General features: G+C 40.9%; 1 protein-coding gene across 1 annotated transcript in view; it reads left to right on the top strand.

The window, feature by feature from the left end:
• BMPR2 (bone morphogenetic protein receptor type 2) overlaps positions 1–8,025 on the top strand; it is a 105,932-nt gene extending 97,907 nt beyond the window's left edge. The window contains exon 13 of the mRNA XM_040070003.2: positions 544–8,025. Coding sequence (XP_039925937.1) covers positions 544–794 — 251 coding nt within the window. The 3' untranslated portion in view covers positions 795–8,025. The remainder of the gene's footprint in view (positions 1–543) is intronic.
• The last annotated feature ends 5,972 nt before the right edge of the window (positions 8,026–13,997 follow it).

Below are 13,997 nucleotides of genomic sequence, written 5' to 3'. Positions count from 1 at the left end.
GATTTTGACTGCTGAAGTTTTATCACGATTAAAGTTGGTTTTGCTAGTTTTGCAACCCAGAATTCCAAATCCTGACTTAACAGAGAATGAACTATTTTGTTTTCAGGTGAAATGCTTTGCCAGGTGGAATAGGATTAAGGGACTTAATGCTGCACTATTTAAATTTTAGCCTTTGCTGTCCTATAGTAGCAATGCTCTTTTGTACCTCCCATTACAGGTAATATAAGATTCTATGATTGCAAAAGCCCCTCAAATGTCAAATGCTGATTCTCCTGTTTGATGCCAGTGTGCATTCCAGGTAACACAAATTACTTCACTGAAGTAATTTCTGACAGAGAACAGAACCTAACCCTTTGTTTAGCTGTTGTAGTTGATACACCTGTCATGCCTCTGCCACACAGTTGCCTCTCCGTTTAAAGGTTTCGCTCTTTTGTTCTGTTTCACCTGAGTAAAAACCCTGGACTCCAGTCTAACCTTACCTTCCTCATAATACTGTTTTCTGTTCTGTTTTTCTTTGTTTTGGTTTGGTTATTTTTCCTTCAGTAGGTGACTCCTCACAGGATGGCAAATCCGGCTCAGGAGAGAAGATCAAGAAACGTGTGAAGACTCCGTACTCTCTCAAGCGATGGCGTCCGTCAACGTGGGTCATCTCCACGGAGCCGCTGCACTGCGAGGTCAACAACAACGGCGGTGAGCAGGCAGTGCCCCCCAAATCCAGCACTGCTGTGTACCTTGCAGAGGGGGGCACTGCCACCACCATGGTCTCCAAGGACGCGGGGGTGAACTGCCTGTGAAATACTTCAAAAGCCGACAAATGCCCCTTTTTTTGCGTTATTTGAAACAAACGTGCAGAAGACATTTTAAAAAAACTGCTTTCTCCTCCTGTCAGCAACCCCTACCGAGGACTCGCTTTAAATAGATTTCAGCTATGCAGAAAATTTTTAGCTTATGCTTCCATATTTTTTATTTTGTTTTATTTTTTGAACGTTTTTGCACTTTTATTTAGTATCGCTAAAGTTAAGTCTGTCTGTTTTGACCACGGAATATATATATGTGTATCAAAGATGTGGTCTCAAAATATTTTTTTAAAAAAAAAAGTAACAAAAAAAAGTATTGCTGATAATCAGTTATTTGGACCAGTTTCTTAAGGTCACTAAGATCCTAAGCAGACTCTAAGACAGGTTTGACTGCAGTGGTGTCTCGTAACCATGTTTTGATTTCTGTGCACAAGCTAGTCTGTATATTTCTATGTTACAAAGTGTATTCTCTTTTGAACCCCTTATTTTCCTTGTGTCATGTTGAAATGTGCAATAGTCTATAGTTCACGGTAGGCTTTATTGAAAAGTGTGTTTCTAAAACTGCCACATGTTCCCATTTTTGTATTTGTTAATTTTTCCTTGACAGTCGAGCAGTCAGCCGGTCATGACAGTGAACTTTGCACATCGTAGCCAGCTTGAAGCAGCTGCCAATATCACATTGTGCTCAGAGGTGACAATGCATGAATTTTCCCCAACTTGAAAGGGCTTTAAAAAAGGAACAAAAAAAGTCTGAGCTCCGTACCTTTCCTTTGATCCTCCAAAATCAAAATGTGTTTCCTTTATAATAGTAGGTGCCAGCCTGTGAAGTTGAGTAACAAAATGTTGAACAAATGTAAGGAAACAGTGTCAGCCATTTTTTCCATTTTATTTTGTGTGCAGTTCATCCCCTGTATTTATGTACAACCTTATTTAGATCACTAATTATGACGTACATTGAAAAAATACATTTTATTCAGAAATATTAATAATTGTCATACTTAAAAGCTTGAGTGAAGATAGGTTGTGAGCGTATTTTGTTTACACAGAGAAAAAAAATGATGAATCTTACTTGGCACAAAACAGTTTTGTGATGAGTCACTAGACTTTCCTGATTTACCTCCTTACAGACAGTATGAGGTAAAAATCAGGCTGATTACTTAGGCAGGTAGGTGCATCCTAATTGATTGCTGTTGCCAAGTTGAGTTGAAACTCATCCTCCTCTGAGTTCTTAGAGGCCCTCATTCATTCTTGTTAAAATTTATTGCATGCTTTTAAAATTCATGGGTGTTTGTGGGGGAGGGTTGGGGATTTTGTTTTCCCTCTGCTTAGTCCCTTCTTTCAGTTTGTATGCACATTGATTTTAGCTGTCAGTGAATGTGAATGTAATATGTATTGAGATAAATTGTTTTTTCACTATCTCAAGTAAACCTTTCCTGGTTTTGGAATGATTGGTTTTACTGTCTACTGGAAGAAAATTAATTTTCTTATTAGTTAGAACCTCCTTCCACCTAAGAAATAGCCTTCCACCTGAGAAACATTCTTTCCAATTGAAAACACTTCAGTAAAAACTATTTGGATATAAAAAGATGTAACACATCAGTCTTTGGTAACGAGCGAAGATTTATCACTTCATCTGAAAACTGGTGATGTTCAAAGGAAGAAAATCAATTCAGTCAGCCTGCCAGATTCCTGTGGCAGGATACTGGCAGCAAACAATTGCCTCCCCCAGCCTGTCTCCTTTCAGCTGACTGAAGCAGATGCTCTCTGCTTCTAAGCTCATTTGTTTTCTTGCCATTTTACCATTTTTCCCCCCTGAGGTAAACTTTGCCTACGCTGTTCTTCTCTGTCTGTTGATACAACTAACCTGATACACGCCTTGCTTACACCTGATTCTTGCTGTTCCCCAAAATCCCTTGCTTATGCCTGGTTCTTACGATTTTCACTTGTAATGTTTCTTAGCATTTCTTAGATTCTCCTAGATATCTCCAAGAGATAGCACTAGAAATCCAGACTTTGATTAAGTGTAGTTGTAGAAATACAAGCCACAAGGCACATTTTGAGCTCCCTATGTTCTTTAAGCACCAGTTCAAATAGTACCTCTTGTCTCTGAGGCATAATTATGTTTTCCCCCTGTATAATACAGTTATATCTCCCCTTTTTAAAAATACAGCCTTCTTCTGGTTTGACTTTTAATTCACTGGCTTCCCAGAGAGCGAATCCCATCTGCTGCAGTCTCACGTCCCAGATGTTGAAAACCTGCCAGTTGCGCAGCTGGGTTTCAAGACCTGAATCCAAATTTGTGGCATTCTGTTCATGTTGCTCACTGTGGCTCCCTTCTCTTCTGGCCTCCTGTGAGTCTCCGTTTGGAGTGCGTGGTGTTGTTTTTTGGTGAGCGCCGTGTCGTGGTGTCGAGGATTCTTCACTCCTTTCCCAATGAGTTTTGCTTTGCCTTGCATGTACCATCCATCAGCATTTCAGAATGTGGGCTGAAAACAATATTTAGGACTCTTACTAACTCAGACTACTCTGGGGAGAGAAAAATTACTTCTCTGCTGCTTCTTTCTGCTGAGACATGACTGCACCAGTCTTTTAGCCTTTCTTTGCAGGCCATGCCTTTGTAAGAAATCCAACTTTTTTGTGATCAATGCAATCCAAATAATTTTAATACCAGATGAAAATGTTGTTCTGCAGTTTTCCTTCAACATTCTTAAACAATACTTTTTTTCTTTCCTTTGTCTATTTTCTATTACTTGCTGGAGGGCCTTTGGAATGAATTATAATTAGTAGCAAGATTGGCTGTGCAATCTACCGTGGATAAATATAATTTGTAACATGATAGAAAAATGTACCTTATCACGAAATACCCTATAGATTAAATAGATAAAAATCTATTCTTTTTTAAAGGTCAGTCAAAGGTACCAAAATACTCTAATTCTGCACAGCTAGATGAAATCAGATTAGCAGCTCGGTTTTAATGTTTAATTTAGTAATGCCATTTTTTTTCCCTCACAGCACGCAATCCAGTGTCCATAGAACACTTTCTCTGTAAATTAAATGATACTGGATTTTATCTTGTGCCACAGGGAATCATCCTCAACCAAACAAAGTACATGTAAGAAAAATAATTCTACAAATCAAACACAGGGATAGTTGATATTGTACAATAAACAAGGAAGACAAATGTGATTTATTTCCTTGTGCATTACGATTTTGCTTCTTTTCTTTGTTTTTTGGTTGGTTTTTTTTTAAGGAAAATTATTAAAATTGATAATTTTCTATGAATTTCTCTTGTATATTGCAGACGAGATAAATATAATAGAACGGTAGTGTAAATACCTATTAATTGTGCCACTGTCAAATAGGCAATAGTAGAATATTTGTTATGGTAATTTATAATGGATAATTCAAGTAAAATGATTGAGCAAACATTTTTGATGTTTCTGTAAGACAAAGTCCAAACTCTTGCTGGGGATAGAAAATGGCTTACTGGTAGAGGCCAGGAGAGTTGCTTAGGTTAATGCATAGTCTCTTGTTCTGTTTCCTGTGTTAGAGATACCAACATAAGGTGGCTTTTGGAACGGGAATTCTACCCCTTTGAGCAGACATGCCTCATAGTCTTCTAAAGTCGCTATTTACAGGTCAGAGCATCTGCAACACTTCCCTGGGTTTGTTTATAACGCTTTACAGCTTCGTGTGCTAGCCAGGTAGTGTTACCAAGGCCTTGCTTGAAACTCCAAGATGCACTTACACTGCACACCTGAAGTAAAGGCATTCCTAATTTAAAATAGTATCATAATTAGAATATTTTCAGAAACAACATTTCTGTTCTTGTTTTGCTTCCTTGGTACCACTCGTTTGTCTCTTCATATAGAAAATGACCTAATTTTCAAAGGCAACACATTTTGATTTTTTTTTCAGTGCACTGGGCACAAAAAAAATGCAAGATAGATGGCAATTTTCAGGAAACAAGCAACAAAAAATGCCCACCTCATAAATATGTTCAGAAAGTTCATTTCCTCCTACCTGTCAGCTTTCTCTAAAAGAAATCTGAAATCTTGCCTGCCTCAGAGAGGAGAGTAAGGATGTTCTTTAATTGTGTGGAATAAATTATTGGCCCAAATGTAATAGTAATGAATCCTTACTTAATATATATATATATGTATACATTGTTTATGCCCTAATTCCAGTGTTCAGTGCATTTTGCTCTAGTTATATTCCTTTTTAAAATGTTAAAAAATATCCGCTAATATAACATTATTGTGTCTGTGTTCAGATTATAATTTTCTCTAATGAAAAATACAGAAGTTCATAGCAGTTCTGCCATTGAAATGTTACTGTGGACATTTCTTGCCTAATTAGGGAGAAATTTAAAATTTACGTATGTAGTCTATACATAAGAAATGAATTATGCTGTAATTTTTACTTGTATAAAAATTATGGCTGGTCCCATTGCTGAAATAGGCTGGGTTTAAGCCATAAAAATAATAACTGCCAAGCACAGTAGCATATAAATGACCTGATGTCTAATTGGAAGATTTGTAGCAGCTCATCAAAGTAAATTGAAATTGGATTGATCAGTCTTTGGCAGTTGGATCATGGACTGGACACCTTAGTATTTTGCATAAGTTTGGATTATTTGAACTTTTCTGTCTGGTCTCCCAGTATCCATTTTAACACGTAAATAGATTAACCTTCTTTTTAAACCATGCTTTCTATTTTTTGTTCAACCTCAAGCCTTTTTTCAGTGAAAAATCTATACATATTGCAGTGAAGCCAGATCTATATATTTTTATGTAAACTCTGTATGTATTTAGATGCATATGTATGTTGTGTGTAAGTTCCAGGATTAAATTCTGTGAATTACAGCATCAGATGGTAGCACTGGTAGAAAGTATAATGTGAGGGTTTTTTTTTTTCACATGCCATTTTAAAATTGTCTGTAGTGCATCACAGTAAAGCTGGGATCAGACTGGGACACATGGTCTAGTAGTTCGAGATCTCCTGTGACAGACTTGTCACTGATTGTTTGGGTGGAATGGATTTATGAGAGAGAGAGAGAGACCTGGGAATGCACATGACAAGCTTTATCTGAAGCTGAGTAATTTAAGTTACCTCTCTCAAAGATCAAAAAATAACCCGAAACACTTAACACATGATCATTTTTACAAGGCTTTTTATGTAGTAGCTATAGTTATGTGTGTGGTTGCCATTTAAACATAGTATTTTAGTCCATTAAATCCAATTACATTTTAGGCTTCTATATTGTCATATGAAACTGTAGCTATAGAAATCCATCACTTTTTGATCTCACCCAACCCCCAGGTAGGTTCAGTTTTGGCATGAAAGAGTAACAAATCAGATTTCTCATTCGGGATTTCTTCTGTACTGAGTAAAATTGGAGGCAGAACTTCCATTTCTGCAGTAACAGGTGTGGGTGCTCCTGCAAATCCAAATGGATGTTCTGTTCAGCACTTGTGTTTCTGAGGGAATGGGCATCTGGTCAGCTCACGGGTGCTCTTGGAATCCCACAGGAGTATGCCTTCCATTGTGGGCGAAGGAGGGCTGGCTTCTGCTGGCTGTGGTGTTAAAACGTTTCTGGGGAGGATTAGCCCTAGGAAAGCGGATGTGGAATGTGGGACTGCAGGGGCAGCCCTGGCTCCTGAGCCTTGCTGGGTGTTGCTGATGGATTCAGGCTGCGGAGCTGCGTCAGGACAGGGCAGCTGTGGCTTTGTCAAGAAGTGGAACTGCATTGGGGGCGTGGAAGGGTTCAAGATAAATCCTCATTTGCACCAAGGCCCTTTCATGTTGATCTGGGCTCCATGCAGGTCTGTGTAAGCAGTGCATTATCAATACAAATTACTTCTTATGGCCATTTCTGTTTATTTCACTGTGGTTTAATATACACGTGTGCATAATAAGCAGGGACCAGTTGGAGTTGTGCTAGTTCATAGCCTAATCATCGGCTGTTTTTCAAAGCCTGTTGCTGTTTTCATCAGCAATTGTTTGAATTTGCAAGTCGTTCAGTTGGTTAACTTCAATGCATACACCTTCCTTCCACAGCACAGGAAGGAAGGATTACTTCCCAGTTCTTGCAGGCTTCTGCAGATGCATCACTGGAGTGTGTCCATCAGGGCACAGCATCTCACCTGGTAACTATTTTAACGCAGAAGTAATTAGCCTTTATAACTTCCTGGTTCCAAGGTCTCCCAAAACTCCACTTTTGTAGCGCATTCGCTTGTTTTTAACACAGCAAACATGTGAGGTTTATTTCTAGAGCACTCGGTTCACTTTCTTTTTTTTGTGCTTCAAAACTGTATCGTGAAGTTTCACACGTCAGTCTTCTTTATTCAGAAAATAGTTAATGTTTCTGGTCTTTGTAGTTTGTAAGAAGTCACAAGAACAAACAGGCAAGTCCAAGGTGTAGCTGACTCATTCGTCTCTTTTGAATTTCCTGATTGGTGACTCTTCTCTCTCTTTCACACTGTTGAAACGTATTTAAAACGGTTTGTATGTATATGTTTCTCGTCTGCTTTTTGTCTCTAGAGGAAAGCGTGCTCTATTCACATTTATATAAGCTGGAATCATATTTTACAATCGCTGTTGATTATTTCCCCCCCCCCAAATGCCGTATAAGAGGAAAAGAAACACGGCACAAATGAATTTCTAGGGTTTGGTCTTACGTAAAGGCTGAAATAAGATGTGAAACTGCCATTTTCCTAATGAAAGACTGTAAAGAGAGCATTATTTTCTGAGCGAGCTTTTCTGGGGGAAGAGGGGGAGAAATCCTAGAGTATGGAGTCTCATCAGAACCCTTTTCTTAACGGGTATTTTTGGTTTTCCTCTCAAACGAATGAGGAAATATCATGTATGAATTTATAAATAATTGCTTTCAGTTATTTCTTTTGTATAAGCTGCCCAATACCCTTGCTATGCTGTATAAGTTGTGTTTCATGGAACAGTGTGAGTATGAAATAAAAAGCTAATTTTTGGTTTTTAATCATCTGTGGATGCCACTATGAAAGCTGACATTGTTAAAGCCACTACAGAGTTTTCTATGAATACTTGTAAGAATTGCTTTGTTATATATAAACCTAAATAAAGAGATTGTATTGATACAGAGACATTGGATAAGAACATTTAAAAGGCTATTCTTTAGGCCTGAGAGAAAAGGCTTGCTGTAAAAATGGTGCATTATTCCATTTATTAAAGATCATATTAATGACAAAAAGCATGGTCTTTTGTTGGTGGTTCATGTCGTTTCTGGCCACGAGTACTGACACGCTCCGCTGTGTCGGTTGGTGGGAGGATAAGGAATTCCTTGGTTGCAAAGGGCTGAGTAGGACTCCCAGACACCTTTGGCGTGAGCAGGTCCCATCCTGCTTGTTCCCAGGTGATCCTGTGCATGAGGAATCGCTGGGGCTTGCCCTTGCTGGAGTAGTGGTGCCTCTGCTCCCTTCTGCCCCCTTGCTCACTGGCCAGCCCGGTCAGGTGCTTGCGTTGGAACTGAACACGGTTTTGCAGGCGTTTCACAGCAGCAGGCCTCGCACGACTTCTTGTCAAGCTTTGTCTGCTTGCTAGGTGTAAATGCAGAAAAAAAGAAAACAGGAAAAAGAGGTATTAATACTTTCCTCCTTCAGTTTTGGTTGGTGCTTTGGAAGAGCACAGGATTGCTGGCAACCGGGCGTGTGAAGGAACACAGCTAGCAATGACCTCTGCCGCTGGGACAGGAATTAATAACCCCTAACCCTTCCCACACAAAATACTGCACTTCCCCCTCCCCATGAAGAGACAGTGTCACAGCATTCTTAGAAGTTTTCTCAGCCCAGAGCTACCGTCCGCTCCAGCAGAACCGAAAAAGATGGATTTAGTTACAGGAGAAGGATGCTGCAAATTTCCACTGACTGGCGCTTTCCACTGTACACAGATAGTGGCATCCATCCTGCAGCTCACTTGCTTTGTTGTTTTTGTCTCCCCTCCTCAATTATTGTTAATGTATTTTTCTCTATCCACAGTGATGATTTTTGCAAGCAAGTAAGTGATGCAAGTATCTGGCCAAGGAACTAACCCCAAAGAAAGAAGGGAGACGGAACGAGGAGCTTCATTTCTTACTGTCATAAATAAGGAGGAAGCAATAAACTGAGGCAAGTAGTGTATGGTTGAGTATCTGCCTGTATGGCAGATCATCTCAGCTCCACAAGAGAACCTAGAAACCTTTGGCTACAGGAGGGGACCATGGCAGGCCTTGCTTTCCCTGGAAGCAGGAAGCACACTGGGAGTGGGGGCCAGCATGACAGAAGCAGCTGTCCCCAAAAGCAATTCTCACTCTTGACTTGCCTGACAGTAAGAGCGGCCAAGTCCTGCCCTGCCCCAGCAAGTGTGGCTGAGCCTTATCCTCAGGGCATCTGAGAAGCCTGACTCAGCCCTGCAGGAACAGTGTGAATGGTGAATTTTACTGCTAGATTTTTCTTTGGGTGCGTGAGCTGCTCCGGTGTTAGAAAGTGTCCTCATAATTTCCCTGTGTGACCTCATACACTCACCTCTGCCAGCTCTCCGCTGCAGAAATAACAGCCAGTTTATTTGCTTTTGCTTTGCTAATGGGAAATGATAGTAAAACAACGATAATTATATTCCCCTTTGTTCCAGAGCAGTGATGCAGCTGCAGAATGTACTTTGTGGAACACGGCCATGTCAGTCTTCCATTTGTTTCCATTCAGGGTTTTTCCCCCCTATTTACTTCTTGCTAATTCTGATGTTATGGAAATTCTCCACGTGCGGGAGATTATAGACATCTGCTCGCTGCCATGACCCAAAACACATTCTGTTGGATAAGAAGGTTAATTTTCCACAGGCAGGAAAACTCAACTATACCAAAATATTTGTATAAGTTCAGCTTTTCATGTTAAGCTGAAGCATTGTCATTCTCCATCCAGTAAAGAGTTGAAATGTTTTGATTCCTGGAATTTAAATGGCACGCTTGCTTTTACATCAGGGGATCTTCTTTCAGCTCTCAGTGCCACAGGGAAAGTCTGTGAGAAATCCACAAATGGTGATCTGAGCTGAAGTCATGCTTTGGGCATCACTGATGCCTCTTTTACAAAGACAACAAATAAAGCTGCCTGAGGACAGCTGGTCTGTGGGAGGTGATTAAGGAAAGAAATTCTGTATTTACTATGCAGTGTCTGAGCAAATGGCATTTCTAGACAGGGCTCACATGAGCACTGGAAAAATGTTAAGGATACAAATATTGAGAAATGTTGGAAACACCTGATCCAGGTGCATTTGAGTTCACAGGACAGGAGCTTTCCAGCAGCCTCTACCACGGTCCATCGACTCCTTTTGAGAACAAAGACATGCAGTCAATAGAGAGCAGGCAGTTAGTTGGGGCAGATAATGGACAAAATCCAGTGGGCAGCACCTCAAGTACATGAGGTGGATTTGAGGAAGGAGAAAGCATGAAGCAGGGCTAGGGAGACTTGTTTCAGGCATCAGCAACACTGTAGAACTCAGCATTTGTCTTTGGCCCAATTTCTTTGTTGTTGCTGCCAAGTGCTAACAGGAAAGGATAGTGTAGGGCGTTGTGATAAAGAGGGTGCAGAGGTTGTACAGCTCGTTTTACCCGTGCCACTGCTTGTAACAGGCTTGCAAGCAGCTCCTAGGAAAGGTACAGGCCTGTTTGCTTTCCCCTGTCACCTATTGCAGCCTTTGTTTGGGAGAAGTTCTTGCCACAAGCTATCAGATTTCCTAATGAGAATGACTAGAAATACAGTTTTCATAAGGTACTTTTGTGCACATGGGACTGTGTGCGGGGAAGGGGGGGTGGGATTGGCTTGTACTCTGTTCCTGGTTTTGTTCCTGACAGTCTCTATGTTTTGCAGTAACTGGTTTTTTGCCAGTCTGCTGTAATAATGAAATTACACCTGTTTTCTCCATCTCCTTCCCTTTCTTTCCCTTTGTCCCCCTCCTCCTTTCCTCTTATTGGAAAGGTAATAATTGATCTCTGCAGATGTGTTGTAAAGAGTAACTTCTAGCACCTCCAGGTGTCAGGATTAGTTAAAAACTCAGATCTGGCACAAGTCACTGCAGCAGGGTATAGGTCTGACTAGCCCAGGAGGTAGGCATTGCTGATGCACACATCACCTGTACTGTGTACGGGTGTGCCAACATGTCTGTGGGTGACCAGAGAATTTCCTGCAGGATCAATCTCTGCTGCAGTGGAAATACTTTCTTGGGGGAACCTGTTGGTGTTTCAAGAATTTTCAACCTGTTGGTGTTTCTGTTGGTGTTTCAAGAATTTTCTTGCAGGACCACTAATAATTCTGAATCAGGCCTCAGAAATGGCTGGCTTAAAATCACTATTAAGCAGGCTGACTTTATTTATTGTTTGCTTCTGGAAAACCAGAATGCAACTAAATCATGTGCTTGAGCTTCACCCTGGATCATGAGGGATGGAAATGTGCTTTTAAGGCACAGACAAGCAGAGGTTCCCATCTATTTACATATGCTGTGAAGTGAGACTGAGAGTGCCACAAGAAGTATTTGCAGCCAGGCAGAAGCGAGCAGCAGTATCGAGAAGGCTTGATCTGGGCACTGTGTTGACCCCAGCTCAGCAGGCAGCCACAGGTGGGGCTCTCGAGTTCTCCTGTGGCAAACCAACACCAGCCTGGGGGGAGGTGCAGGAGGCACGCAGAGGAACTGGACTCTGCTAGGGAGCGGGGGACAGAAGCAGGAGGAAGGGCAGGGTTGTTTCAGGATGAGCCCCTGGTGGGAGGCCAGCTGGAAGAGCTGTGGCTCCGTGCTGGCGTGTGGCAGGGCTGAGAACAGCTCTTGCAGGGTGAGCTCTTGCTCAACATGCAGCCACGAGGCAGGTGCCCCTCCTCGGGAGAGGTGAGAGGTGTGACAGCCCAGCTCGCAGCTCGGGGTGGACCCCAAGGAGAAGAGACACCCTCTAAGCACACCAGCTTGGCCATGCCACAGCTGCTGGAGATGTCGGCCTGCTCCTGCTGAGCAGAGTCAGCCTGACACCTTGTCTGAGCACTTGGCTGTGAACAGCAGCAGGGCTTGGGGCTCTGCCCTCCTTTGCTTTCTTCCTCTCTAAGATGACATCCTCTCTCTCGGTGGTGGCTCTCCTGGAGGCAGTCAGGCTGAATGGGAGGTGCAGTGCATGAGGGCAGGATGGTACCACGGAGACAAATTGATGTCTGGTTCAGATGTGACCAAACAGGTTAAAAGCTCCCCTGCCGCCCATGGCTGAGTGCAGGGGAGGATTCAGAACTCTGCTTGATCTGTTCTTTCCGAGTAAGTGTTTTCCCAAACTGGAGAATCACGTGCTCATGCTTCATCGCACGCTCTGCTCGAGTTAATTAGTTTAACTACAGAGCTAGTATATGTCTGTGGAGAGAGAAGAAAAATCATTTTGTCACTGCCTCTCAGTGCATGAATAAGCCATGCCAAAATGCTTTCCACCAGCTCTTTACCTTTTCTAAATGTTACATGAACAAGTACAAAACAAGATTTTAGGCCTGAATCAGAAAGTGTGAACTCTTCTCTGCCCTCTTAAATGTCTGTAGTTACATGTCTATTCATCACTTACACGGGATGTTTTTCTTCCTACAACATTGAAATCCTACATTAACATCCTACGTTATTGAAATATTGTCACTTACCAAATTAATTTATAATGTTGACATTTGAAACAAATATTTTATTGTATGTAATTCCATTGTACTCACGGTACAAAAATTATGCTGATGCCTTGCTGGAGCAATTAGTGTTTAATATTTGTAAATGGAGAATTTCCTTCTATAATTTGCACATGTTCTAACATGAGACTAGAAATACATTACATGGCTAAACACAGCACAAATATAGACAAATCTATTATATTTGCAAGGTCTGTAAATATGAGCTAAAAATGCTAAGTTTTTGAAAAATAAAGAGAAAATCCTTGCTTTTGAAAAAGGTAAAGATTTTATTATTGAATGGGGGAAATCATGTGCAAGTTATCATTCAGCATCTTGTAGGATACCCGGAGGAGATGATGCTGTTGCTTGTTTAAGTAAACTAGGCCACTTCTCTCAATTTTACTGAAAAAAGGATTCTGGAATGTGGTGGACAATATGCTTTTCCTGCTGGTCATTCTCTTCCCTCATCCCAATCTGAGAACAGTTTCAGATCCCATCACTGAACAAAGTGGGACTCCAGTTGCTCCTTCAGCAGCTGGACACTCACCACAGGGTTATTGCTTAGTGTTGCTGCTGATGTTGAACACATGCTCAGAAAACAGATCTGTATGCATGGAAAAACATGTCACATGTAGGTGAGCTTAGGACTGGCTTCTAAAGAAATTGACCTTGTGCTTCTCCCAGTAATTACGTGTGCCAGGAATGTGCAATGGAAGCACCTCCCAAGCCTGCATGTAAGCGTTGCATTGAGAACTGAGGTTTTTTGTCAGAAATGTGTTATCTTAATGCCAGTGAGGCACTGAAGCCTCTGAATGTTATTTCTATGACAACTTTTCTTAAACATTGTACCTTATGAAATGTCACAGAAGTACGTTTTGCATTTTTCTTATTGCATAGAGTTTGATTTATGTCCAAGGTCCCATCTGTTGTTTTTTATTGTTTTAATCTTAATACCTTATTTCAATCTGTTTGCCTTCTCAAATCCCCACAGATATTCTGGAATATTAACTAGGCTTTTACAGGTTTTGTGTGAAGCAAATTCTGTTTTATTTGTCCTATTTTTTAAATGTTTTTTTCTCCAGTTGATGTTCAACACCCACATAAACAAGCAAAACAATCTCACTCTGCAGGGGAGAGACGAGAAATGCAATGAAATATCCTGAGGCATAATCTAATGTTTAGATTAGACTCCCAGAATCTGTAGTCTTTCAACCTTCAATACTGCTTACATTAACTGTAGGTAAAAAAACCCCCAGTCTCAGGCAGTAGATTGCTCCTCTACGTGTGCTGCTTTGCATTTATTTAATTTTAGAATAAGACAATAGCATATTTGAAGCTGCTTGAAGTAGTAATTTTCTGTAAGGTTTGCTATTATTACTATTATTTTAACAGAGCATTTTTAATATATATTATTATGAGCACTGAGCAGTAGTACGCACACATTTTCAGTCTGTAGTACGCACACATTTTCAGTCTGTAGTACGCACACATTTTCAGTCTGTAGTACCAGAAAACTCCC

The sequence above is a fragment of the Hirundo rustica genome, chromosome 7, assembly GCF_015227805.2.
Source record: "Hirundo rustica isolate bHirRus1 chromosome 7, bHirRus1.pri.v3, whole genome shotgun sequence".
Lineage (NCBI taxonomy): Eukaryota > Metazoa > Chordata > Aves > Passeriformes > Hirundinidae > Hirundo > Hirundo rustica.
This window is presented reverse-complemented; position numbering and strand designations above follow the sequence as displayed.